Source organism: Cucurbita pepo, chromosome 12 (assembly GCF_057944985.1).
Source record: "Cucurbita pepo subsp. pepo isolate OVF chromosome 12, ASM5794498v1, whole genome shotgun sequence".
NCBI lineage: Eukaryota > Viridiplantae > Streptophyta > Magnoliopsida > Cucurbitales > Cucurbitaceae > Cucurbita > Cucurbita pepo.
In genome coordinates, this window is record NC_141809.1 from 3,062,641 (window position 1) to 3,090,157 (window position 27,517).

Here is a 27,517-nt window from a genome sequence, read left to right on the forward strand (position 1 = left end):
GTTCGATGGATCCGATTTCGGTTTCTGGAAGATGCAGATTGAAGATTATCTATACCAGAAAGATCTTCACGAACCTCTGTTGGGGGTGAAGCCGGATACCATGACCCACCGGAACAGTGGAAGCTCAAGGATCGATAAGCCTTGGGGCTGATCAAGTTGACGCTATCCAGAAACGTGGCGTTCAACATTATCAAGGAGAAGACAACGTCAGGTCTGTTGAAGACGCTGTCGAATATGTACGAAAAACCGTCGGCTATGAACAAGGTGTATTTGATGCGGAGATTGTTATGAGTCCTTGTGAGAACTTCGTTATGAGCAAACATAAACGAGTTAGCTTCACAAAGACTGTTAGAGAATTGAAGAAAAGTACCGGAAGAAGCGTCGCCCGGAAGCGTCGCTGAAGCTCCAGAGGGGGTTGCGTCGTCCGGAAGCGTCGCTGAAGCTCCAGAGGGGGTTGCGTCGTCCGAAAGCGTCGCTGAAGCTCCAGAGGGGGTTGCGTCGTCCGGAAGCGTCGCTGAAGCTCCAGAGGGGGTTGCGTCATCCGGAAGCATCGCTGAAGCTCTAGAGGAGGTTGCGTCGGCCAGAAGCATCGCTGAAACTCCAGAGGAGGGTGCATGGGCCGGAAGACTCTTGCTGAAACACTAGAGGTGTAGCAAGTGGGAGTTGATGTTGAGTTGCTCAAATATTCACAGAGTGATGTTGTAGCGGATACTCATGAAACTCCTGAGACTCTTGCTGAGAAACCAGAGGTGAAGCAAGTGGGAGTTGAGGTTGAGTTGCTCAAAGATTCATAGAGTGATGTTGTAGCGGATACTCATGAAACTCCTGAGACTCTTGCTGAGAAACCAGAGGTGAAGCAAGTGGGAGTTGAGGTTGAGTTGCTCAAAGATTCACAGAGTGATGTTGTAGCGGATACTCATGAAACTCCTGAGACTCTTGCTGAGAAACCAGAGGTGAAGCAAGTGGGAGTTGAGGTTGAGTTGCTCAAAGATTCACAGAGTGATGTTGTAGCGGATACTCATGAAACTCATGAGACTCATGCTGTTGGCGAGAAACTCGGTCTATCATTCAAAACACAGAAGGCGATACCATTTCACTCGGAGGTTAGTTGAAGATGGTGATGTGTTTTGAGAAGATAGAGGGTGCAAAGAATCCAGCAAACATGTTGACAAAATGTGTTGATGTTGGAATATTGAGGTTGTGCAAAACCTCAATTGGTATGGTGCAGTGAAGTTGCTCATGGTCGTTTGAGAGTGAAATTCTTGGTTGACTAGATCAGTCTCCAAGTGGGAGAATTGTTAGGCTTATGGAGCCTGATACTTGTTTATAGCTTGGTCAATGGTTATATCCGGTAAAGCTATATTTAGTAAAGCTATATATAGTAAAGCTATATATGGTAAAGCTATATCCGGTAAAGCTATATATGGTAAATAGCTATATATAGTAGATGGCTAAATCTGGTAAAGCTATATATAGTAAACTATACCATATATATATATATATATCTGGTCCGGTAGAGCTTTGAAAACGTACTTTCCTATTCTCTGTACTCTCTCTTGTTGTACACACCTGAAGTCATCAATACAAAATTCTTTTAGCCAGAGTTCTCCTTACAACTTTTCTCTATCCTTTTTCTTTGTGTTCATCTAGATCGAGCGTGTGCGTTGTTGTGCGATCCTAACAACTGGTATCGATCCTAACACCCACAACTATGGCAAACACTGAATAGCCACATCTACGTTACGAGTCTCGGTGGCCGAGTCCAAGATGGGCGAACAACAGAAATAGGTCCGAAGGGGGGATAGCCGTAGATAGTAGTACCAAGTCAAAGTGAGGCAAGTTCACCCAACAACTGACCAAGTCAAGAGTTAGAGCGTGGTGCCACATGACAAAAAGAGAAGTTAGAAGCATCCACTCAAACTTGTCCCAAAGTTGGCAGAAGACGTCAGCAAGAAGAGCATTGTGACAAAAGATAGTCAGGTGCTCAAGAATTTCACAATCAGTGGGGCGAATGTGCCTCAAGAAAGTCATCGAGGACGATGACTAAATTAAGTGGGGGAGAATGTCACAATCTGCAATATGATTGTGACCCGAGTAAGTCATCGAGGACGATGACTAAGTTAAGTGGGGGAGAATGTCACAATCGTACCATAAAGAGGGTAGGTTGTGACCCTCACACCATGACAAGTAAAGTGGCGTCCCTCAAGAGACGGCCATCCGGCCATATGCAGGCCAATATAGAAGAGTGTCATGATACGATCGAGGAGGACGATGCATCATCCAACACACCACCACGCAACGTGGGCATTGAAGACAAGTTGAGACATAAGCAAGACAGAGACATCAGAATAGACATGAAGGACAAATAGGCTTGTTGAAGGGTCGGGTAGGGCCTCGGGTCTTAACCTCAAAAGTTGGGGTTTTGGAAGGAATTTGGGCATGCGGTTCGGGAGTTAAGTCCGTCCATATGAAATATGAATGCTCGCCAAGTTTGGTGTCAATCGGACATCGGACGGACAATGCACGACACCGTATGACAACTCACCAAAATCATGTCTACCCCTGGTAGAATGAAAATTGCTCAAAATGTACTATATGAGTACCATGGTGTTAGCTCTCCACCACCCCCGGGCCCTATGGCCTAAATGAGCTACCCTGTGGCACATACGTGTGTCACAGTGTGGGCGAACGTGCCGAGACTAATGTCTTGGGCGACTTTCTTTGAAATGGGTTTTTGAAGGACAGTACTGGACGTCACGGGTGTGCCGGTATTGCGCCCTAGCCCGCGTGTTGGAGGTTGCTACATACACCCGCTATCCGGTACGGTATCCGTAAATGACTCGGCATGGGCACGGGAGGGCCTATGTCTCGATAGAACCCGGATGGATGTATGTTCAGGAAGTACCGATGAGATGAATAACACGTGGGCCCATTCTCGATGGCATGACCGAATGAATTATGATGGCCAACGACATCTCGAGACTCGGGATGGCGTCAAGATATATGGACCCTGTCGATGGGGATCGAGATGGCAAGATGAGATGTGACGTTGTATTGAGAGACCTTGGCCCGAGCAGAGGTAAGATCGAGCCGAATGAGTTGGCCTAGTGTAGAGGCAAGTTGGATGTGTTGCAGACGATTGAACATGCATGCGCAGGCGGCGTGTGTGGTTGAACAAGCTTGGATTCCGCACAAGCGATGTTCGATTGGCGAAAACAAACCTCGCCTAAGGTTTGACGAAGCCACAAAGCCGAGGCAAAAAATATATATGGGACTTAATTCCCCTCAAGGTTAGTCGTGAGCGTGTCAAGATCAAAACGCCGCACAGTAAAAAATGTAGGACTGTGACAGGGAGCACGCACACGGGAGGTGTGCGGTGGGCGCGGGGGTTAGCCTCCAAAGGTTTTGTGTGTCTTGATTTTTCATAGAGGTTAACCTCCCAGAATTTTGTGGCTAGCACACGTGCGTGCCTTTGGAGTGGGCATGTTTAAGAGTGAACATGGACTTGTACTATTGTCCGTGACTATTTTTGGAGTTGAAGCCCGTAACGTTACGAATTTTTGTATACGTTAGACTAGGCATCCTAATGAAGACTCACATATTTATCTCAAAAAGTATTTTCTTATAATTTGTGATATATTAAACATAGTTAAAGTCTCTAATGAAAGTTACGATTCAAATTATTTCATATTTATTGAGGGATAATGCAAGAGGGCATATTTCAATGCATTCTTCTCTAGGTCGATTACCTCACGAATTGATCTAGCAGATAAATTTTACTAAAATACTTCTCCAATAACTAATGCAAGTACAGATATTGTTACTTACACATAGATTCAACGAGAGCTTAAGAAAAAATCTCTTCGTCACAATGGCATACATTCAATTTGAGATTTTTTATAACGCTTAAAATTGTACCATCTAAGATGATGATGGATGTCTCAACCCATAAGACGTTGTTTTCCAAATTAGTAAATGTGGCTATAGAGATACGACATAGCTAGCAATTGCTACTAATGGTTATTAGATAGAGCTAACTTAACAACGAATAAGTTTACAACTAGATTCTTAGAGATGAACAACGAACACCATCCCACGCTTAAGTGCAAAAATGTCCTAAACTGAGGTTCAAAACATTAAGTACGAGGAACAATATGTAAATGATTTCTATTATAACGACTCATATCCATGATTTGGATTAGAATTTGAAATCCAAACTTGATTCTTAATAATCTCGATATTTCTCATAAACCAACACGAATATTTCTAGCATCTCACTCACATTCATCCCAAGAAAACTTTTAAAAGGTCACCCAACATAAAATTGCTCTAAGTAAAACACATTTAATCATGGACTTCCTATAATTGAGCTATTGAGAAAGGAAAGTGCACATTGTTGATATAAACAGTGACTTTCAATTGTTTAAGTCTTTCTTAGGCACATTGTTGATATAAACAGTGACTTTCAATTGTTTAAGTCTTTCTTAGTTATCCTATCCTCAAGATCGTTCTCATTCCGGTTCATTCATGTGTTCTCATTCGATATAATATCATATCATTCATGTACCTTTTGTTTACTCGGGTGTCACATCTACGATCCTTGCCCCAAAGTACCCATGCATCCTGACAAGCTGTCCTTCTTTTTCAGTGCCTCAATCATAATATGAAACTTCATAAGTAAGATCTTTAAAATTATTTGAAAAGTATTATAATGATAAATTTAGGACTTTCAAAAACATTCTATGAAAAATATCAACAAAAATTCTGAAAATCTAACTCTTTATTCAAAAAGATCCCCATAAATTTAGGATTTTCAAAAACATCTATGAAAAATATCAACAAAGGAAATTATGAAAATCTAACTCTTTATTCAAAAAGATCAAAACAAAAAGAGGAGGCTAATCTGCCATTACAACCTTAATAAAACCAAAACTAAGAGTTAGTTCTAACATTATTAGAAGTTATAAAGCTGTTCTACTAACTTAAAAAGGAGTTAGTTCACCCAAGCACTTCTCATACTCCAAGCACTTAAATACTCCACCGTGATAGACTCTGTTCCATTGTTGAACACATGCAAATGAGCAGCCTCAAACACTGCCTTTGTTGGGTATACCCTCGAAGTTATGCATGTTTTTCCTCCTCCTCCGAAGCTCTCTATCACCGAGTGATCAATCTGCACAATAATACATAGTTTAGATTTGCCGATACAGTTCAAGAATGCATTGGACTATGACTGTAACGTACCAAGCTTCTTAATGGCAGCTTTTTACTCGACAAATCGATGTCGACGAAACCCGCAAATGTCGGCGTGTATAATCCATCCTTCAAAGAAGAGCTACACCAAAAGAGAGAAACAAGAGCTTTGTAAACATGAAAAAAATAATTATAATGTCCATTTGATAAGGGAATTGAAGCTACCTTCTTGCATCAGAGCACATAAGAACCACGTGGTTTGTCTCGTTGGTCTCGCCCTTGAAGATCCTAAAGAACACAGGAGTGAACTCCTCAAGGTTTTCTGAAGCCAGAGTTAGAAGCCCAAAGGGGCCAACACCACCTTGGGCCGTTGATCCCAGTTGACTGCACACGGCTTGTGCGTCCACCCAACTTGAATCAAATACCTCCGCTTTATCCAAACTCGAAAAGCTAAAGATAACTTCAACATCGGCCTGTACAAAACACAAGAAACAATAGATAAAATGACACTCAGCTTGTTCCTTTAATCTTAGAGGCACTTTCACATCTTCTTAACCCGCTACAAATCACTAGGTGTGGGTCTTTTGTCGAAATAGAATGCCCTTATCCTTTTATTTTTTTCTATTTCGATAATGGGTTAAGGGCGGGGTTCCGTTATAAATTAAACATGCTGACCTGAGCTGCAGTAATTCCTTTGATCTCAACATTTTGCCCCTTATCCAACTTCTGATGTATCATCATAACTCTCTTCCGTCTCAACCTATTGAGCTCCATAACTGGCCATTGTAAGAGCTGTTTCCCATTGGGATCCAACCACACCGTCCTAGGAATCGCCTACAAAAGGGAGAAAGGGAGAAAAAAAAATGGTCAGCCCAAATACAAAACAGAGTAATTCAACAAAATAAAGCACATTCAATCTAAAACAGACCTGAATTCCAGCCCATCCCTTGGAAACATCATCCTGGACACTATCAGATTCATTAGCCCAACCCCACAAAACCCTTCTCTTCTTCATCGGATCATAGAACGACTTGGAAGCATAGAAATTGCCATAGTCATATCTCAACCCACTCCACCCATCCACCGAGGTATTATCCGGAACATACTTGTCCGTCATCGGATAATACTTCCCCACCGTATAATACTCATATCTAGTCATCTCCAAGCTCACCTTCAACACATGTTTAACCCAATTTCCCGTCACCGACGTGTCCAATCCAAATCTGCCGGAGTGGGAAACTGGGTAGAAATCAGGGCACTCCCACATTCCCGTATGCGGAACAGAATGCAAAGGCTGTTCCACCTTAGTCCAATTCAAAAAATCCTTACTTTTATACAAATATGCCATTCCCGTCTGCTCGCTCCTGCTACCAATGATGGTCTTCCAGTGACCGTTGAAGCTCAGCCACGCCGTCGACGGGTCCCGGAAGGCGCTACTATTGACTTCGGTACCCGGGACAACAATCGGGTTGTTATCCGGTTTGACCCACTCGGTTAGATGGGGATCAAAGAGGTTCGCTGGAATGGCGTAGTTTTGTACCTGTCGATTCTGGGAGTCGATTCCAGTGTATAAAATGACGGGCTTGAAGCCAGGGAGGACGGTGGCAGAGCCGGACCAGCAGCCATTGATATCAAAGGGCTTTGAAGGGGAAAGCGCAGGTTTGAGTGACTTCCAATTGATAAGGTCTCTAGAAATTGAGTGAGCCCAGACAATGTTCCCCCAAACCGCGCCTTCAGGGTTGTACTGGTAGAATAGATGGTAGATTCCCTTGAAATACATTGGGCCATTCGGGTCTGCATAAGATGACATGTTTATGGAGCTCATATCAAAATAATTCTAAAAACAATGTGCACACGTGTATTCTCCACGTCAAAAGGGAAATGTTATTTTTTATAATAATAGTAATACCAAATAAATAAAAACAGATGTGCACACTATTTTGAGGATTGATCCGATCGGGTCGGGTAAAATTGTAACAATCGAAGGAAAGAAGGGAATGAAAATGTAGAAATTACGAACCGTTCATCCAGTGACGATGAGGTTGAAAGTGAAAACCAGTTCGATGGAGCTGCTTGATCTCGGTGGTGTCGTTGCCCTTTTCGAGAGACTGTAATTCAGGATAGATTTTATGGAGAGCTTGAACGACAACAGGGCCATTATCAATGAACAGAGAATAAAAGGAGAATCCGAGAAGAATAGCTAGGAGAGTGAAGAAATTCATTGTGAAATTTGCTTTGTTAGTTGAGTTGGAAGTGAAGAAGAAATAAGAGTTTGATACCATTTATAGAGAAAGAAATATAAATTTAGTCTAAAAATAGAATAAATTGGTTAAACTTAATCTCAGACTTTCAACTTTAAAAAATATTTTATTAACACTCAAAAATCTAAATTAATTTTTAAAAATAGCATTAACATCTTTAAATTTTATTAAAAATGTTTAACATGTAGACGTAAATGGCCTATCTACATTGACAAATCATCTCTCACTTCAATTTTAAGGGTATTAATGATAGGAATTTTTTCTTTCTTTCTAAAGGCTTGTAATTAATGTTATTTTTAAAAATTTATAACCATTTTTTAAACCGATACTAACACATAGTGAGAACCTTGTAAAATTCATGAGCCACGAGAATCTTGTTGGCTAGAATTATGAGAAGGTTTATTTGAATCACTGAGAATATTGAAAAACTATAGAGAATTGAATCAAATCGCTTCAAATGATTTTTGAGAGGTTATTCCAAAAGAACTAATACTACTTACCAAGCAGCTTACGGTATTATTGTCTCTTTTATTCCTCCCAAGAATCACGGACATGTGAAAACTGGAGTTCGGGTCTATTTATGCATGTTGATAGATGTCTTGTCCTTTTATGCCTCCGGTTATAATACGAGAGCTAAACGAGTTCTACTTCAAATGAATGGTATGATATCGTTTACTTTATGCCCAATCTCGTTTGATTTTACTCAAAATGTCTCATAAAAAGTGTTATTTTAAGTTTTTTTTTTTTTTTGTCCATTTCGGTAACCGCCTAAGTCCAAGCTCATTACTGGTAGGTATTGTCCTTTTTGGGCTTTCCTTTTCGGATTTCCCCTCAATGTTTTTAAAACGCGTCTATTAGGGAGATGTTTCTACACCCTTATAAAGAATGTTTTATTCTCCCCCCAATTGACATGAGATCTCACAATCTCTAACTTACATGTTCACGTCCACATCTCCAGCAACTTGTAATGGTTTGGGCATTCATTCTTATATCTAAACTTGAACGAAAGACTGTCTAGATCTTCAAGATAAACGTCCCTTTGCTTTCTTTCTACACTAAGAGTATTAGATTGTACAATCCTAGAACTGCATTGCTCCTGTTCATTTCTAGACCATTTTATTTGTAATTCAACCATGAGCATGAATGTGGCATGTTTTTTTTTTTTTTTTTTTTTTTTTTTTTTTTTTTTTTTGTAGGTTCGAGACAGTATACTTCGATGACGAGATCTGGGTTGTAAAAGATATCCGAAATGATTATTTGATCGTTGAACGTGCTCCCTATACTTGAAAAAGTGAAAAGCTAGATCACTGGTTTTCATTGATGCTATAAAAACACGATGTAGTAGATTGTATTAGTATTATAGTCATATGATTTGATCCCATTAGGTTTATCCTTCTGGAATCTGTCCTTATTATGCAACACTCTTGCTACATAAACCTCCATTACCATTATTTGGGCTAACCATTAATAATGGGGTAATATTGAATGTTGTTTTCTGTCATTCAAATCTTCGAATCTTCGTATGTATAGGTTGATGAATATATGTAGCCACATGTACATATCAATTGGTAAATATATGTAGATACATAGTAATTACATCTGTTAGATTCCACATCCCACTTCGGTGAAGGGAAGCTTGAAAAGGAAATCTCAAAGGAGACAATATCTGCTAGCGGTGAGTTTGGGTTATTACAAATGGTGGATTTGGATTGTTACAATATTATTTAATAAGAACATCTATATAGGTATGTGAAATCATTACTTTTTGGTCGCCAATCAAATGTCATGTGAGTCTCAAAAAAGTGTTTAATATGTTTTAAACTTTTATTGGTGTATACTCTCATAGTACACGCAACCTTCTTCTAATCTCATAGTCGAAAGTTTATGTTTAAATTAGTTGAGTTACGTTTACATTGGTTGGTTGTTACTTCTTAGTTCTTAATTATAACAATCACTCTCTTTAATTCTCCATATGACATATCATAAATCCAAGCTGCATAACGTAGTAGTTGCCATCTCCTTTTAACATTCACAAGTCTCTCTCTCCACCTACAATTCTCATCTTTAATTCGAGCCACAACTACTTTACCAAGTTGTACGATAACAAATTAGTTTATATAAACATTCAAAAACATCATAATTGAATATGAAAGTCAATACCGACCGATCTATGTGCAACGGAAACAAAGTGGGGTGGTTATGTTCCAACTTCCCACCAAACAATTTTACCACATATGTGGGAAGTTACGTTGGTGGGAAGCTCGTAGGTTGTCGGGGAATTCTCCAACTTCCCTAAGACAAGAGGATAAAACGTTAGTGTAACAGCAACTTTGTCCTGTATTTCATTTTTAACAAAAAGAGATTGAAACGGTTAAGAATGAGAAATAGAAATAAAATTAGCTTTAGATTTAATACTCTCCTGGACTCCGAGTCCAAGGGGTATTAAGAATACCAAGATCAGTGCTCTGTTATTAAGAATACTAAGATCGGTGCTCTGATACTCATAAGCTATGTCGGGTATAAAAGGAAATTGATGTTGAAATGAGAGTGATATGTGTATTTCCATGTCTCTAAAATCATTACCTCCCAAAATTAATCCATCCCCTATGTCGGGTATGTGTCCCTCTTCAACTTCCCCAATAATTTCACCCTTAATCTCCCCAAATGCTCCAATTTTGTACTTTATCACCCTTTTTTCGATTATCTATCATTCTCGACCCCATCATACCTCAACTTTGTAATGCGATAGTCGCTTTCTTTACATGTTGTCACCCTAAACTTTCATCCCGCTTTTGAATTGTAATACTAAAAAACAAATCTCGATTTCAGCTCCATGCATTGATTGATGGTAAGAAATTGTTTTCCTATCTGTTTTCTCAAAAAAAAAAAAAAAAAAGAGGAAACTCTTTTTTAAGGTTGTGGAATTTTCTGCCTAGCAAACGCGTTTTAAAAATTTTGAGCGGAAATCCGAAAATGAATGGCCGAAGAGGACAATATCTACTAGCGGTGGGCTTGAGTCGTTACAAATAGTATCAGAGCCAAACATTGATCAATGTGCCAGCGAGGAGGCTGAGTCTCGAAGGGAAATGGACACAAGTCAGTGTGCCAGCAAGGATGCTGGGTCCCGAAGAGGGTAGATTGAAAGTCTTACATTGATTAGAGAAGAGTACGAATGTCAACGATGATGCATGGAAATGTATAGATGTAGAAATGTTTATTTTAAAATTTTAATTTAAAACTAAATAGACAAAAATAAATGAATAATTTGGAAGAAAAAAGTGGGTGACGTGGGGTTACGATGAATGAATACAATAATTGCATGTGGGAGACACGTGGACGGTGGAGATGGAAGAGGGACAGGACACTGAGAGATTCTGAGATTTGATAAACTGAAGTGTGTGGTGGTTGAAGTGTCCTTAGGAAGGGTTAGTAATCCCCTTATTTGTCTTTCTTTTCGGAAACAATTGCCTTTTGGCCTTTGCTTCACCAACTCATCTCGTTTCACTTTTCCTTTTCCTTTTGTCCTCTCTCTTTTCTACACGTGTTCATCACGTTCGAGACCGATTACGAAACTGTATATCGGGAGCTAAGAAAACTCCCTTCCACCTGGAGTTCGGCATATCGGGAGCTAAGAAAACTCCCTTCCACCTGGAGTTCTTCGTAGTCTCTCTGTAGGATAAGGCTTCTTTGTTTGGTGCTGATGGTAATAGCCCGAGCCCGAGTAAGAACTCTAGACTATGACCATTTCCAGCCGAATGCAAAGAGTGGGCCTCTCAATACATTATGCCTTTGTTTTGTTATTTTTCTTTTCCTAGGGGGGTGTTCCCTTTCTCAATTATGACGTACTAGGTTAGGTTGCCATCTAGGTCTCAATCGGGGGTGACTTCAAAATTCTGGTAACATTCTTCCCTTCCCTTGATTCATGATCCTTGCTGCTGAATTAATCCCCCATGTGTCGGGACCTAAACCATGGTGGTTCTCTTCTACAGCTTCTTCAATTACATAGATAACAGCTTCTCTCCTTTCGGTCTCATTGCTTCGCTCCTCTCCTTCTTTGTTGTAAACAGCTCTTTCACTCTGTCTTCGTCTTCTCTCCTTAACAATTCTAAATCATAAGAAAAAGAGAAAGACTCAATCGAAAACCTGAACTTCGGCTTCTTTCGTCTCCCTTCTTTCACGAGGAAAAAGTAGCTCTTTTCTTTCCTCTCGCTTCTTTCACTTAGTAAATAGGATAGTAGTCTTTCTCCTTCAAAATCAAAGACTCAACCGAAAACAAAAACAAGCTTTACACGAAACAAAAGAATAAGAAATTCTTCAAACACTGTAAACTCTTTTTCTTACTTCTAAGGGTTACAAAAAGAGGGAAAGGTGCGAAGCAGCCCGACTGTAAAGGAGATGAATTATCATCATTTTGTTAGGTAGCTGAAGAAGAGTGAGTTTTCGCTTTCATTTCTCTTTTATTCTTTCACTCGGGTTTCATATCTCTTTTCTTGAGACTGCGGATATATATACTACACAATGTTCCGTTCTTTAAGTCATGTTTCAGTCAGGAAAGGAGAAATTGATTCCCTCCTAAACCTCTCCCTTCAAACATGGTAAACTCTTCTTTACTCCTTCACTTGAGAAGAGGAGAGAATATGTAAGACTGTAAAGGAAAGTCCATTCAGTAGCAGCTTTATCTATTTACCTTATTTATTAACCTAAACCTCGTAAACTAGGCTTCGATTACAATGATGTTGGTGTGCTTTTAGCTCCGGAACCTTTGACTCTATTCCCTGAGCGGAACCTTTGACTCTACTCTATTCCCTTCCTCTTTTTCTTAGTGATAATCTAAGGGTGACTCGAAAAGGAAGCTATCAATTTATGCCTTTGGGTTACGAGAAGAGGGAAAGGTGTGAAGCAGCTCGACTGTAAAGGAGAGGAATTATTATCATTTAGTTAGGGATGAGACTTCGTTTTTCTTTCATTTTTTTTTTTTAATATTTCTTGTCTGCTTGCTTTGCTCCTTCCTTCCCCTGGTCTGAGACTACCTAGTCGAGTCAATGAAATCCTCGTCAACTTGGTAAATAGGTTAAACGTTCTTTCTCTCTCCAAATTCTTCTTCTCTTACTCTCATATGTTTTCACTCACTGTAAACAAGGTGGCTTCGCTCCTCGCTTTAATCCATTTCTTCTTATTCTTTTTCGTCAGGTTTATTTAAGGAACGAAAGACTGAAAGAGGATAGTAGGATTCAAGGAAGGAAAGACTCCTTATTAATTCGAGGAAAGAGGGGTTTGGTTATTTCTCCTTCACCTTTGAATCAATAGGTAAAGCTGCAGGGATTACCTCATTAACCTCGGTCTTGAATCTTTTCTTTTTGGAACCTATTCTATTGGTCACGCTTCTTCGAGAACGGTTTTTCTTTCATTTGTTTCGTCTTTCTCTTTTGATTCATTTCAGATTCTCGTCATAAAAGAAGAATTTGTCTCGTAATAAAATCATCATTCTCGTAAGAAGTAAGGTCAGGTTAATAAATAAGGTGGTTCAAAGGTTCGGTAGCAGTTTTTTTTGTTTGCTTCCTTTCTATCTTTGAAACGATTCTTCTTCAACTAGGGTTTCACTATTCTTTCATGAGGTAAAGCGTCTCGAATCAAAGATTTCCCTTCAAAGACTGTAAACTCGGTAAACTCCTGAACCTTTATAGAATCAGAAGAAGATAATTAAATTAAAACGAACAAATACAGTTGAGTCAATTAAATCCTCTGTCTATTCTATTGGTCAAGTAGCTTCGCTCCGGAACCTTTATTTAACCTGACCTTCACCACAGATTCTATTCCCTCTTTATTCTTTCACTCGGTAAATAGAATTCATTACTTCTTTTTTTCTTCTCTTTCTCCTTATTTTGTTTTGGAAGGTTTAAGGAAAGATTAATTCGACTTTACTCGTTCACCTCTCTTTTCTTTTTCTTGGTAAATAGGCTTTAAACAAATAGAATTTACAGGAGAGTAAAATAGATAGCTTGAGCTCGGTTCATAAGAATCAATCCTTCCCCTTGTACTCTATTATATGATTGAACTGAAAAAGCAGATGAGAGTCAGAAAAGAAGAATTTGGAGAGAGCGGGAGATTTATCCCGCTTAACTTCTCCTAAACTTGAACCTTTACAGTCTCTTTTCTTTCCTGTCGCTATAGGTCTCGAATCTTTTCTCTCTTTTTCTTCTCTTTCTCCTTATTCTTGTTCGTTTTTCTTTCCTGGACCTTTGACTCTATTACCTTCCTCTTTTTTCTTTCATTTTCTTCTAATAAATTTCTATCTTCAATATCTTTTTTTTCACCGGTAGAGATTGGGTTGGTGTGAAGTGAGTTGCTTCCCCTAAACCTCTATTCCCTGACCGGACCCTTATACTCTATTACCTTCCCTTAATTAACACAGGTTTCATTATCTCATTTCTTTTTTAGGCTTTAGTCCGTTCTTTTTCTTCTTCTTTTTCGGAAGGAAAGATATATGCTATACACATTTAAATCTAATGGACTTCTTTCACTCTAAACAAGGTCTCTTTTCTTTCCTGTCCCTCGAGTTTACGGTTGAGCATTTGAAATACTTCTTTTACAAGGTAAAGCATATTCAATCCTGTCCCTGATTTAACCTAATCTATTGGTCTCTTTTCTTTCTTTTCTTTCTCTTGATCTGATCTTAATTGAGTTTTCTTTCATTTTCTTCTGCTTTTATGATTCTATTTTGCATTCTGCTTTTGCATCGAGGAGATTCCTCACGTAACAAGGTAATAACCGATTTTCTCTTTGATTGGACCATTGTTCCTCCTTTTCTATATGGCCTATATGTAGGTGGGAAGTACACACCAAATCTTGCATTAAACCAATGTTTATCGAAGTTAACGTGTACACGAATGCTCGCTTCTTACTTCAGTTCGAGGATCCTCGATATGTTGATCCCCTATCAGCTCATGATATTCTTTTAGTATGTTCTTGGTTAGAGTGATATATATCCTCCAGGCAACGAAGTTAGGGCTATCTAGTTGGGTCTTTTTACGCATTGCAGCTTTGTTTGAATCTTGGACGGTAGTTGGGTCCACTTCGAGAATTGCTAGGGGTTCCAGTGCCCAAAAAGAAAAAGCACCTACTACAAGGGACATGGTAAGCATAAGATCGAGGGAGCTCTTATAAGGCGAGTGAATAAGGTCCAAAACCCAATATGAAATTATATCCACTAAACCTCGATCAGGTATTTCTCGAAAGATCCTTCTAGCTTGCGCTGCACTAGGTAGACCCGCTATAGAATACTTACCAATTTGAAGGGGCTGCTTTGGTTGACCCAAGGTTAAAAAATCCATAGGCCAAGGTTGCATATGTTTCCACTCTCTCCTCAAGGAAGATTTTTTAGACCAACTCGTTCATGATCGAATAAGATAGTTGTTGTCCTTTTGAATTTCCCACGTTCTAGTGGACCTGCTTCAAATACATTTAAGGTTCTTCAAATACACCAGAAGAAGAGGAAACCCACTCTCTTCTTTCTTCATTTTTAGAACCAAGTCGTTGAAATCATAATAACAATTATGTTATGAAACTAGTTTGTTAAGAAATTTGTTGATCTCGTTAGATACAAATTGTCGAGCCCAACCAAAAGAGATGGGACTTAGTTTAGCCACAGTCCGGTTCCCAGGGTTAGAGTATTCCCTATTACCAGCCTACTCAAATCAGAACTCAACTAGTAGATTCTCTTTTGCTTATCGGCCAGCCGGATTTCATTGTTGCAACCTTCGCATTTCCAGGGTTCCAACCTCAACGGTTGGCAACTAAACACGAGCCTACAATCTGAACTGAGGACGGGTTTTTGGAGCCACAAAAATATAAAAAAAATATATGTATAGAAGCCAAGTGAGGAGCGGATAACTGCTCCTGCTGAGATCCCAATTCTCCAAGTGGGCCGTCTTGGCCACCCGCGCCTTGGCTTTATAGAGAATCTCACTCCTGTGTCGTGGGACTTGTAGCTCGGCAGTCCACCGGGTGGGTTTTTTATCCTTTCAGTTTCGAGTGTCTTCTTGGATAGTTATAGCGGCCCATAGGCGGGCGGCGGTTCCCTCGACATAGTCCTTTCAGGCTGTGGTCGTTTAGTCCATGGTCCATTAGATGGTCGGTGCAAGGCCAGAAATTTGAACACATTGATTCCGCTCGTTCCCGTCCTTCGCTTCAGGGCCTGTCCCTTGGTGTGGTCAGTACTCCATACCGTCAGGCAACGAAGCTTACACTTGTTCACTAATTATGACGGTTCGCTAGGGCCTCTTTCCTCCTCCCTTTTCTGCTCACTCGTAGGGTCCGAACCCCCACAAAGGGGGAGGGAGTCGACTGAACATCTCAGCCATTGGCGGGAATTTCGCCCGCATCCGATCTCCAATTCTAGTTCACCACCGATGATCGTGTTGGGTGAATTATGACTTCGTACGATCGTGTTGGGTGAGCAAGAGCCGCTTCGTCACAATACTGACTTATAGGCTTACGGGTCACACTTTGGCCAAGTATCCTACAAAGAGACTCCCGAGAGCGAGAAGGATTAAAGGAATGGCCATAGGAATGGGCGCATCATGACATCTTATGATGTCTCGCCCAAATGAATTAGTTGGTACTAGAAATGTTAGAAAAAGTGAATGAAAAGAGTAATAAGAGGTGAAAAGGACATAGACACTTCCCAACCAGAAAGCAAAGTTCCCACTGATGGTATACTTAGTGTAAGCGAGCTCTAAGATCACATCTTTGGAATAAAATCCAGTTAGAAAAGGAAATCCAATTAGAGATAAGCTGCCCATGAGCATCATGGCATAGGTACAAGGGAACGAGGAGGCAAGCACCCAATCTTCCGCATATCTTGCTCATCCGACATGGCATGAATCACCGAAGCTGTACTCAGGAATAGTAATGCTTTGAAAAATGCATGATTCATTAAGTGAAAGATGCTAACTGAATAGTTACGCTTACACTTGTTCACTAATTATGACGGTTCGCCAGGGCCTCTTTCCTCCTCCCTTTTCTGCTCACTCGTAGGGTCCGAACCCCCACAAAGGGGGAGGGAGTCGACTGAACATCTCAGCCATTGGCAGGAATTTCGCCCGCATCCGATCTCCAATTCTAGTTCACCACCGATGATCGTGTTGGGTGAATTATGACTTCGTACGATCGTGTCGGGTGAGCAAGAGCCGCTTCGTCACAATACTGACTTATAGGCTTACGGGTCACACTTTGGCCAAGTATCCTACAAATAGACTCCCGAGAGCGAGAAGGATTAAAGGAATGGCCATAGGAATGGGCGCATCATGACATCTTATGATGTATCGCCCAAATGAATTAGTTGGTACTAGAAATGTTAGAAAAAGTGAATGAAAAGAGTAACAAGAGGTGAAAAGGACAGAGACACTTCCCAACCAGAAAGCAAAGTTCCCACTGATGGTATACTTAGTGTAAGCGAGCTCTAAGATCATATCTTTGGAATAAAATCCAGTTAGAAAAGGAAATCCAATTAGAGATAAGCTGCCCATGAGCATCATGGCATAGGTACAAGGGAACGAGGAGGCAAGCACCCCATCTTCCGCATATCTTGCTCATCCGACATGGCATGAATCACCGAAGCTGCACTCAGGAATAGTAATGCTTTGAAAAATGCATGATTCATTAAGTGAAAGATGCTAACCGAATAGTTAGAGACGCTGCAAGCAAAGATCATATAGCCTAATTGACTGCAAGTTGAATAAGCTATGACCCTCTTTAGATCGTTCTGTAATATTCCAATGGTTGCCGCAAGGAATGACGTCGTAGCTCCTACAGAAGTAATAACAATCAAAGTCATAGGTGGGTATTCAAATAAAGGGGAGCACCTTGCTATCGTGAAAACGCCAGCTGTTACCATAGTAGCTGCATGAATCGAAGCGGATACTAGAGTGGGCCCCTCCATTGCATCGGGTGACCAAGTATGCGATCCTATATGTGCGGATTTCCCAACAGCACCAATAAGAAGTAAAATACAAATAAGAGTTATGACATTCAACTCATTTTGCAAGAAATCCAAGAATTTCTAGGGGCACTAGCATGAGCAAAAATGGTTGAAAAGTCTACTGTTTGAAATAGAGTAAAACGACCCAAAATCCCAGGAGCTAATCCAAAATCACCTACTCGATTGATAGGTATAGCTTTTATAGCTGCTTTATCTCCCTGAAGTCGTGTAAACCAGAAATGAACTAACAAATATGAAGCAAAACCTACTCCTTCCCATCCCAGAAATAATTGAAGAGAGTTATCTCCGGTCACCAACATTGGCATAAAAAAAGTAAAAATGGATAAATAACACATAAATTGAGGGCTATGCAGATCCTCAGACATATATGAAATGGAATAAAGATGGACCAAGCTACTTATGAATGTAACCACAATTAACATCACTGCGGTCAGGCTATCGAACACGGAGGCAGAAGTGAATAACGAGTCGGACTAATTTGGGAATCGAGCGAGCTCCCCTTGCATGCAATGATGTGGTGATGAACCTCTCATTCTAATTCAGTGCTCTCCGAACCGTGCGGAAAAGTTTCCCATCACACGGCTCACCAACTTGATCTTCTGTGGGAACCGTATGTTCAAACAGGCCTGAAAAAAGAGGTACGATCTCGCTTTCCTTTGCCACTCAAGTGTATGTATGGCATTTGCTGTGCTTAGGCCCCTTCTTCCCTTCCCTCCTTCCCTTCCCTAATGAAAGAGTCCACCGCCTGTCTGGCCTGCCTTTTAGTAGGTGATTCGGCCTGCCTTGTGCTTAGGCCCCTTCTTCCCTTCCCTCCTTCCCTTCCCTAATGAAAGAGTCCACCGCCTGTCTGGCCTGCCTTTTAGTAGGTGATTCGGCCTGCCTTTTAGTAGGTGATTCGATGAAGAAAAGGCTAGATCAAGAAAAGGGGGTACTACAAGCCCTCTGTCAGTCTCAGCGTGCAGGCCTACCTTTTAGTAAGTGATTCAATGAAGAAAAAGCTGCATCAAAAAAATGAAAAAGCTAATTTTTCAGGAATTTTAGACCAAGCTTCTGATAAACTTTGATTTTCGGCTAGCCCGGCACTAACCCTTCGATATATTTCTTGCTGGAAGTATCCCTGATCCCATTGATAACGAGTGGGACCAAATAATTCAATCGGGGTAGTTGCTGAACCATACCACATAGTTCCAGCAACAACAAAAGCTGCAAAAAAGACAGCAGCGATACTACTCGAAAGGACGGTTTCAAAAAAATGGGGGTGATTCAATGAAGAAAAGGCTGCATCAAGAAAACGGGGGTGATTCAATGAAGAAAAGGCTGCATCAAGAAAAGGGGGTACTACAAGCCCACAAGCCCTCTGCCTCACGCATCTAACTTGCTTGCGTGGTTCACCGGTTCCACCGACTAGAAAGAGTGAAAAAGTCAGCATGCAGGCCTGCCTTTTAGTAGGTGATTTAGCGAAGAAAAGGTTGCATCAGGAAAAGGGGGTACTACGAGCCCTGATTCAGCGAAGAAAAGGCTGCATCAAGAAAAGGGGGTACTACGAGCAAAGGGGGTACTAGGAGCCCTCTGCCTCACGCATCTAACTTGCTCGCGTCGTTCACCGGTTCCACCGACTAGAAAGTAGGTGATTCAAGAAAAGGCTGCATCAAGAAAAGGGGGTACTACGAGCCCTCTGCCTCACGCATCTAACCTGCTTGCGTGGTTCACCGGTTCCACCGACTAGAAAGAGTGAAAAAGTCTATACATGGGGGATGTGCTATCCTTATTGGGCTGGGCCCTTCCCCATAAGGCCCCACCATCAGGGCATAAGCGCCCTCTTATTACCCATATGTATCGAATCACCAACTACCAAGTAAACAATCTGAGTAAGGAAGAGGCCAGCATAGCCCTATTATAGTCCCAGTTTAGAGTGAACAACTGTTGACTATCTCACCTTGCTCAACATTCAATCAACCTGAAATTTCGGGTTGGACCAAAAGATTTTTTCAACCCAACTTAGATTCAATCGTAGCTAGTAAAAATGTAACTCGTGTTACATAAATTTCTTATTGAAGAGGAGGGTATTTCAAAATCTTAGAGGCTTATTAAGGAAGAAACATTAGAGTTAATGGTTTATTATTTAAAGAAATTAATATATGAAGGTAAGAAATACATGAAGAACTTGAAATATGAGAAGAATAACTTTATCAAAGTGTACTTACTTCACAATAATGCAAGGACCATCTTCAAAAAGGAATTATTTCTTTATTTTTATTTTTTTAATTTGAATTTTCAAAAGTATCTTTTTATCTTGTTTATACTTTATTTATTTCATTACTTTCCTCGAGGGTTGTCTGTAGAGTTAATTGTTACAACACTATGTCTAAAAAAATATTTATAAATTAATAAAGATCAACAAACGAAAATTCTAAAAATCTGGCTAATAACTCTTTATTCATGGACAAAAAAGAGGCTAATCTGCCATTAACCTTAATTAAACAAAAAAAAAATAAGAGTTAGTTCTAACCTTATTAGTGGTTAGAAAAAGATAGTTCTAACATTATTAGTGGTTAGAAATTTGTTCTAACTTAAGTTAGTTCACCCAAGCACTTCTCATACTCCAAGCGCTTAGATACTCCACCGTGATAGACTCTGTTCCATTGTTGAACACATGCAAATGAGCATCCTCAAACACCGCCTTTGTTGGGTATACCCTCGAAGTTATGCATGTTTTTCCTCCTCCACCAAAGCTCTCTATCACCGAGTGATCAATCTGCACAATAATACATAGTTTAGATTTGCCGATACGGTGTGAGAACGTATTAGACTATGACTTTAACGTACCAAGCTTCTTAATGGGAGCTTTTTACTCGACAAATCGATGTCGACGAAACCCGCAAATGTCGGCTTGTATAATCCATCCTTCAAAGAAGAGCTACACAAAAGAGAGAAACAAGAGCTTTGTAAATATGAAAAAATAGTATAAGGTCTTTTAATAAGGGAATTGAAGCTACCTTCTTGCATCAGAGCACATAAGAACCACGTGGTTAGTCTCTGCCTTGAAGATCCTGAAGAACACAGGAGTGAACTCCTCGAGGTTTTCTGAAGCCAGAGTCAGAAGCCCAAAGGGTCCGACACCACCTTGGGCCGTTGATCCCAGCTGACTGCACACGGCTTGTGCGTCCACCCAGCTTGGATCAAATGCCTCCGCGTTATCCAAACTCGAAAAGCTAAAGATAACTTCAACATCCGCCTGTATAAAACACAAGAAACAATCGATCAAATGACACCCTGTTTGATCTTAGAGGTGCTTTCACATCTTCTTAACCCGCTACAAACCACAGTGTCGGGGATTTGGGTTAAGAGCAGGTTAGTTATGAATTAAACATACTGACCTGAGCCGCAGTAATTCCTTTGATCTCAACATTTTGTCCCTTAACCAGCTTTTGATTTATCATCATAACTATCTTCCGTCGCAACCTATTGAGCTCCATAATTGGCCATTGTAAGAGCTGCTTTCCATTGGGATCCAACCACACCGTCCTAGGAATCGCCTACAAAAAGGACAAAGAAAAGGTCGCCCCAAACACAAAATAGAGCAAATTCAATTAAAAATAGAACAAAACAGAGCAAAACAGAGCACATTGCATCTAAAACAGACCTGAATTCCCGCCCATCCCTTGGAAACATCATCCTGGACACTATCAGATTCATTAGCCCAACCCCACAAAACCCTTCTCTTCTTCATCGGATCATAGAACGACTTGGAAGCATAGAAGTTGCCATAGTCATACCTCAGCCCACTCCACCCATCCGCCGAGGTATTATCGGGAACATACTTGTCCGTCATCGGATAATACTTCCCCACCGTATAATACTCATATCTAGTCATCTCCAAGCTCACCTTCAACACATGTTTAACCCAATTTCCCGTCATAGACGTGTCCAAACCAAATCTACCGAAGTGGAAAACTGGGTAGAAATCAGGGCACTCCCACATTCCGGTATTCGGAACAGAATGTAAAGGCTGTTCCACCTTAGTCCAATTCAAAAAATCCTTACTTTTATACAAATACGCCATTCCCGTCTGCTCGCTCCTGCCGCCAATGATGGTGTTCCAGTGACCGTTGAAGCTCAGCCACGCCGTCGACGGGTCTCGAAAGGCGCTACTATTGACCTCCGTACCCGGGTCAACAATCGGATTGTTATCCGGTTTGACCCACTCAGTTAGATGCGGATCAGAGAGGTTCGCTGGAATGGCGTAGTTTTGTACCTGTCGATTCTGGGAGTCGATTCCAGTGTATAAAATGACGGGCTTGAGGCCGGGGAGGACGGTGGCGGAGCCAGACCAACAACCATTAATATCAAAGGGCTTTGAGGGGGAAAGCGCGGGTTTGAGTGACTTCCAGTTGATAAGGTCTTTGGAAATTGAGTGAGCCCAGACAATGTTCCCCCAAACCGCGCCTTCAGGGTTGTATTGATAGAAGAGATGGTAAATTCCCTTGAAATACATTGGGCCATTCGGGTCTGCATAAGATGACATGTTTATGGAGCTCATATCAAAATAATTATAAAAACATGTGCACACTTGTATTCTCCACGTCAAAAGGGAAAATGTAGAAATTACGAACCGTTCATCCAGTGACGATGAGGTTGAAAGTGGAAACCAGTTCGATGGAGCTGCTTGATCTCAGTGGTGTCGTTGCCATTTTCGAGAGACTGTAATTCGGGATAGATTTTATGGAGAGCTTGAACTACTACAAGACCATTATCAATGAACAAAGAACAAAAGGAGAATCCGAGAAGAATAGCTAGGAGAGTGAAGAAATTCATTGTGGAATTTGCTTTGTTAGTGGAGTTTGTAGTGAAGAAGAAATAAGAGTTTGATACTATTTATAGAGGAAGAAATATAAATTTAATCTAAAAATAGGATAAATTAGTTAAAATAATCTCAAACTTTCAACTTTCAACGGGTTAAAAAAATATCTTTAAACTCAAAAATCTAAATTAATTTTTAAAAATAGTATTAACACATTTAAATTTTATTTAAAATATTTTAATATTAAATTAATCATCTCTAACTTTGAAGGATATTAATGATATGAACATTTTTTTTTTCATATATATATTTTTGTGTTTTTTATTTCACAAAAATTGTGAAATAATCCGTAGAAAGAAACTGATAGAGGATGGATGATCACATAATTTTCTCATTATGGCCAAATCCCTCTCCCTTCCATCGCGTCCCTTCAATTCCCCTTCTTCTTCCATTGGAACCCATCTCTCTCAACTCCCCAAAATCTCTTGTTCTTCCATATCCATTCAATCTCAATCACCCAGAGACCAACTCCTCGCCCTCATCTCCGACCAAGAAAGAGGTCTCAAGACCCAGAAAAGCCCTCAGAAACTTGCTTCAATTGTGAAATCAATCGACGCCTTGGCGTCTCTGGGCCGAAATTCTGTCACTACGGACGATTCACTTTCTGCGACATGGCGCCTTCTATGGACCACTGAGAAAGAGCAGCTGTTCATCATTGAGAAGGCTCACTTGTTTGGTACTCAAGCTGGGGATGTTTTGCAGGTGATTGATGTCAAGAAAAAGAGTCTTAATAATGTCATCACTTTTCCTCCAGATGGGGTTTTCTTCGTTCGATCCAGCATTGAAGTTGCTTCCTCTCAGAGAGTGAATTTTAGGTATGTTCTCTCTCCCTCTGCTTTTAATCCATACAAATGTGCCTTTAATTTCGTCTTCATAGGTCGTTTGGATGAATTGCTGTTTCAATTCAATGGTTGTATTTTAAAGCAATCAAATTAGCATATAATTTACATTTGATATTGAGTTTGAATCTGGTTGTTTAGATTTACAAGTGCTGTTCTGCGAGGAAAAAACTGGGAAATTCCTTTGCCTCCATTCGGACAGGGCTGGTGAGTTAATTATCTTTATGAGTTCCCTTTTGTTCACTTTTTTTTATATATGGTTAATGTTTATATGACATGTCTGAAATATTTGATAAATCCATAAGATTGATGTTGAACTCTGAGTTCACCATGTTCTTGCTGTTCGATCAATAATAGAATCAAAAGCTAGGACAAATTATAGACTGAGACTCGTCAATGACTTCAATCCCTGATACATCAAAAACTCCACCTTCTATCTCTACAAAAAGCTGATTCTCGAACAATATCATCCTTCATGTTAAAAATTCCTTCATTTTCTGTGACATGGTGTAATTCATATGAATCCAAGGGGTTTGAAAAGTCATTCAAAGAGAGAATTCTATTGAAGATATGCTGTGGTTTTATAGAAATAACAACTCCGAATCTAAGAAACACATTCCATGATCTTACACAAATTTCTATTGACTTCATTACCTGCGACATTACAATCAAACATATTATGTGTCTGAAAAAAATATTCATCAAACCATCAAAGTGGCTGATGACTTTAAAGTACTATTGTGAGATCCCATATCAATTGGGGAGGAGAACGAAACCTTTTTTATAAAGGAGTGGAAACCTCTCCCTAGCAGACGCGTTTTAAATACCTTGAGGAGAAGCTCGAAAGGAAAAATCCAAAGAGGACAATATCTGTTAGCGGTGGGCTTAGGCCGTTACAAATGGTATCAGAGCCCGATACCAGGCGATGTACAGAGGCTGAGTCCCAAAGGGCGTGGACACGAGGGGGTGTTCCAGCAAGGAGGTCGAGCCTTGAAGGGGGGGTGGACATGCAACGGTGTGCCAGCAGGACGCTGGGCCCCGAAGGGGGGTGGATTGTGAGATCCCACATCGGTTGGGGAGGAGAACAAAACATTTTTATAAGGTGTGGAAACCTCTCCCTAGCTAGAAAATATTTGCTAGTGGTAGGCTTGGGCCGTTACAACTACGTTCCAGATCCACCTACCATATCCTAAAATGAAATTCAATGAAATTCAGACGAGTTTGCTTACCACTAGATCATTTCTCAATAAGGAAATGAAAATCACCATAGAACTTCCGTTTTCTCGTGGGGAGTTACCATCTTAAATGAGTAAAGTATTGCAAATATTGGATTTAAAAAAGATATTGTCCGCTTTGGCCCATTACGTATCAACGTCAACCTCACGGTTTTATAACGCGTCTGCTAGGGAGAGGTTTTCATACTCGTTTCGTTTCCCTCTTCTCTCCAATCAATGTGGGATCTTGCATTAATCCTCTTTCTTTCATATTGTACTTCTCTAGTTTTGATCTGACGGTACTGGCATTAGCTTGTTGAGGTTATTCCAAAATAACCAATACTACTTACCAATCTGCCTACAGCACCATTGCCTCTTTTATTCCTCCAAAGAATCACGGACATGTGAAAACTGGAGTTCGATTCTATTTACGGCATGTTGATAGATGTCTTGTCCTCTAATGCCTCCGGTTATAATAAGAGAGCTCAACGAGTTTTACTTCTATTACAGTGAATGGTATGATATTATTTACTTGCCGCTTGATTTTACTTTTGGATTTTACTAAAAATGAAATGTTCGCTCTTTTACTTTTATTTTTTTTATTATTTATTATTTATTATTATTATTATTATTATTTTGGTTCGGGCGTTCATACTTGTATCTAAACTTGAACGAAAGATAATGTCTAGATCCTACAGATAAGAGTATTAGATGTTCGGTTCTTTTCTAGACCATTTTATTTGTTATTCAATCATGAGCATAAATGTGGCATTTTGTCTTATTTTCTATAGGTTCGAGACTGTATACCTCGATGAGGATATCCGGGTTGTAAAAGATATCAGAGATGATTATTTGATTGTTGAACGTGCTCCCTACACTTGGAAAGAATGAAAAGCTAGATCACTAGTTTTCATTGCTGCTATAGAAACACAATGCAGGAGATTGTATTAGTGTTATAGTCATCTAAATTGATCCCCAGTGCGTCTATCCTTCTGGAATCTGCGCGTCTATCCTTCTGGAATCTATGTCCTTATTATGCAACACTCACGCGGCTGCTCTCACTGTTTAAGTATTATTGTTGTAAACCTCGATTACCATTATTTGGGCTAACAATTGATAATGGTGTAATATTCATGCAAAAGTTAAAAGGTTCAAATGTTCGAATCCAATCTTCATATTTACTGGGTGATGAATGTAGGTAGGCACCTACATATCTATTGATAAATATGTGTACGCACAGGTATCCATTCATCTATAGACCATCCAAATGTTTTTAGTATTAATATATGTGAGATCCCAGATCTGTGAGGGGAAGCTTGAAAGAAAAATTCCTAAGAGGATCATCTGCTAGTGTTGGGCTTGGGTGGTTACAATATCATTTCATAAAAATATCTATATTGGCATGTGAAATCTTGATTTTTTTTTATTTTTATTTTTTATTTTATTATACTAATACATTGATTGACGGTCAAATTTATAATAATCTTCAAAAAAGTGTTCTATAGGTTTTAAACTTTTAATTTTGTGTATACTCTCATAATTCTTTCGTGGTTTATGTTGGTCAATGTCTTAGTTCTCAATTATAACAATTACTCTCATTAATTCTCCATGACATTTCATCATTCGAAGCTACACATCATAGTAGTCGCCATTTCCTTTTAATGTTCATCAGTCTCTCTCTCAACCTACGATTCTCATCTTTAATTCGGGCCACAACAACTTGTAATTCGAGCACCAAGTTGTATGATAACCAATAAACTATAAACATTCGAAAACATCATTTTCATATTTATAAAATTGAATCATTAGATTTTCAATGCTAATTTATATGAAAGTCAATATGGATCGATGTGCTCTTGCTCAACTTTAAAATAGAGAGTAAAAAGATAGAAACGAGCCCAGTGGTTAGGTTCCAACTTCCAACAAAACAAAACAATTTTACCACATATGTGGGAAGTTACTTTGGTGGGTCTAAGTTCGTAGGTTGTTGGGGAATTCTCCAGCTTCCCCAAGACAAGAGGATAAAACATTGGTGTAACATAATTTGTATATAAATTTAAAAATGGCCGAGCGAAGTGCACCTGCACCTGTCTTTCGGGAGGGTGAAGGTGAAGTAACCTAGCATCACTTTAGATAGGAGCATAATAGATGACTTACAACTGAAAGTCAGTTCTTCGAATCGATAGATATATCGTACCACGTAATGGAGATTAGATCTTGGTCAGGATCCGGCGGTTTGCAGAATTCGGGACCTAACGATGGTTGTTCGGTTCGTCACATAAACGGGAGCAGACGATTCCCTCTTCTCTCTTTTTGGGGAATGACTGCAATCACAAGTAAGTCATTGAATGAGTGGGGGGCTCCGAAAGCACATGCGGGATAAGCGGGTGTTTCAGGTGACGGTCTAAAAAAGGGTTCGGTCTAGAAAGAAAAGAGAACTCTCAACAAGCTGGAACTAATCAAGATCAATAGGAAGTCCCAAAATTTCTTGACAAAGTTCATGCCACGACAATCCATATGGAAGGGCAGTTTTGTTGATGCATTCTAGTTGAGAAAGTGTTTTGTCATTCTCCAACTCCAAATGAGTTTGAGGCCTCTGACGCCTTTTTTTGAAGATTTTTTGTTGCGCCCTCTTTCTGTCGGTCTCGCTGCTTTGCCCCTATCTCTAAAGGGCGAAGGTGACGGCCTTGATTGGGTGCCCCTCTAAGATCCCCGGTAAAGTCGGGCTCGGGGGGGTCTTTGCCTGAATTTCTTGAAGAGCACGAGGTCACCTCTTCATCAATAGAAAGGAACGCCAGAAAAAACATTGTTCACTCCCACCAAGAAAAAATAGTGGTAAGTGATGAGGGGGCTGATTATGGTAGTCATTGCGAACTCATTCCATTTTTGGAGGATTCGTTCCCTGTTCGGCTCAGAAGCCTCAAGCTCCGCCCCCCTTACTCAACCTCTTTAAAAAGAAGTCTTTTCCCCTTTCTCTAATAATCAGGTCATCTCCAGAACCGGCAAAATTGCCCAATCCTATCTTTCCAGGAAGTCAGTCCAGAGTGGGAGCAACTGATAGAGCAAATTCCGACTAAACTTGATCACTTAGCGAGGGGGGTGTAAGAGGTCTTTTTGAGCGCATCTTTTTCATATCGATCAAGTGGGTT

The 27,517-nt window shown here is 40.1% G+C and overlaps 3 protein-coding genes across 4 annotated transcripts; 1 reads left to right on the forward strand and 2 right to left on the reverse strand.

Moving 5' to 3' along the window:
• Nucleotides 1–4,848: 4,848 nt before the first annotated feature.
• LOC111806576 (beta-fructofuranosidase, insoluble isoenzyme 1) lies at nucleotides 4,849–7,429 on the reverse strand. Its single transcript, XM_023691947.2, has 6 exons — nucleotides 7,214–7,429; nucleotides 6,122–6,987; nucleotides 5,869–6,027; nucleotides 5,419–5,666; nucleotides 5,245–5,335; nucleotides 4,849–5,173 (listed from the first exon to the last, which is right to left on the reverse strand). The coding sequence occupies exons 1-6, from the start codon at nucleotides 7,413–7,415 to the stop codon at nucleotides 4,994–4,996; spliced, it is 1,746 nt and encodes a 581-aa protein (XP_023547715.2). The 5' UTR covers nucleotides 7,416–7,429; the 3' UTR covers nucleotides 4,849–4,993.
• Nucleotides 7,430–19,877: 12,448 nt separating this feature from the next.
• On the reverse strand, nucleotides 19,878–22,285 carry LOC111806581 (beta-fructofuranosidase, insoluble isoenzyme 1-like). The gene is made up of 6 exons (XM_023691954.2): nucleotides 22,068–22,285; nucleotides 21,098–21,963; nucleotides 20,832–20,990; nucleotides 20,451–20,689; nucleotides 20,281–20,371; nucleotides 19,878–20,209 (listed from the first exon to the last, which is right to left on the reverse strand). The coding sequence occupies exons 1-6, from the start codon at nucleotides 22,267–22,269 to the stop codon at nucleotides 20,030–20,032; spliced, it is 1,737 nt and encodes a 578-aa protein (XP_023547722.2). The 5' UTR covers nucleotides 22,270–22,285; the 3' UTR covers nucleotides 19,878–20,029.
• Nucleotides 22,286–22,610: 325 nt separating this feature from the next.
• LOC111806580 (putative plastid-lipid-associated protein 11, chloroplastic) lies at nucleotides 22,611–25,537 on the forward strand. 2 transcript variants are annotated; one of them, XR_015423125.1, is made up of 4 exons: nucleotides 22,611–23,130; nucleotides 23,296–23,361; nucleotides 24,733–24,884; nucleotides 25,160–25,537. XR_015423125.1 is itself a non-coding variant. In XM_023691951.2 (3 exons), exons 1-3 carry the CDS (start codon nucleotides 22,652–22,654, stop codon nucleotides 25,257–25,259), a joined length of 645 nt encoding a protein of 214 aa, XP_023547719.1. In that variant the 5' UTR covers nucleotides 22,617–22,651; the 3' UTR covers nucleotides 25,260–25,537. The 2 variants fall into 2 exon arrangements, 1 of the variants encoding a protein (XP_023547719.1); XM_023691951.2 differs by lacking the exon at nucleotides 24,733–24,884 and having other exon boundaries at nucleotides 22,617–23,130.
• Nucleotides 25,538–27,517: the final 1,980 nt, after the last annotated feature.

What these genes read in the sequence shown, in the direction of transcription:
- LOC111806580 (XM_023691951.2), top strand. Translation starts at nt 22,652, where the DNA reads ATGGCCAAATCCCTCTCCCTTCCATCGCGTCCCTTCAATTCCCCTTCT. An exon ending in TCTCAGAGAGTGAATTTTAG is followed by an intron (nt 23,131 to 23,295) that starts GTATGTTCTCTC and finishes CTGGTTGTTTAG; the next exon opens with ATTTACAAGTGCTGTTCTGC. An exon ending in CCTCCATTCGGACAGGGCTG is followed by an intron (nt 23,362 to 25,159) that starts GTGAGTTAATTA and finishes TATTTTCTATAG; the next exon opens with GTTCGAGACTGTATACCTCG.
- LOC111806576 (XM_023691947.2), bottom strand. Translation starts at nt 7,415, where the DNA reads ATGAATTTCTTCACTCTCCTAGCTATTCTTCTCGGATTCTCCTTTTAT. An exon ending in AGGGATGGGCTGGAATTCAG is followed by an intron (nt 6,028 to 6,121) that starts GTCTGTTTTAGA and finishes TCCCTTTTGTAG; the next exon opens with GCGATTCCTAGGACGGTGTG. An exon ending in ATGTGCTCTGATGCAAGAAG is followed by an intron (nt 5,336 to 5,418) that starts GTAGCTTCAATT and finishes CTTTTGGTGTAG; the next exon opens with CTCTTCTTTGAAGGATGGAT.
- LOC111806581 (XM_023691954.2), bottom strand. Translation starts at nt 22,269, where the DNA reads ATGAATTTCTTCACTCTCCTAGCTATTCTTCTCGGATTCTCCTTTTGT. An exon ending in AGGGATGGGCGGGAATTCAG is followed by an intron (nt 20,991 to 21,097) that starts GTCTGTTTTAGA and finishes TCCTTTTTGTAG; the next exon opens with GCGATTCCTAGGACGGTGTG. An exon ending in AAGGAATTACTGCGGCTCAG is followed by an intron (nt 20,690 to 20,831) that starts GTCAGTATGTTT and finishes TGTTTTATACAG; the next exon opens with GCGGATGTTGAAGTTATCTT.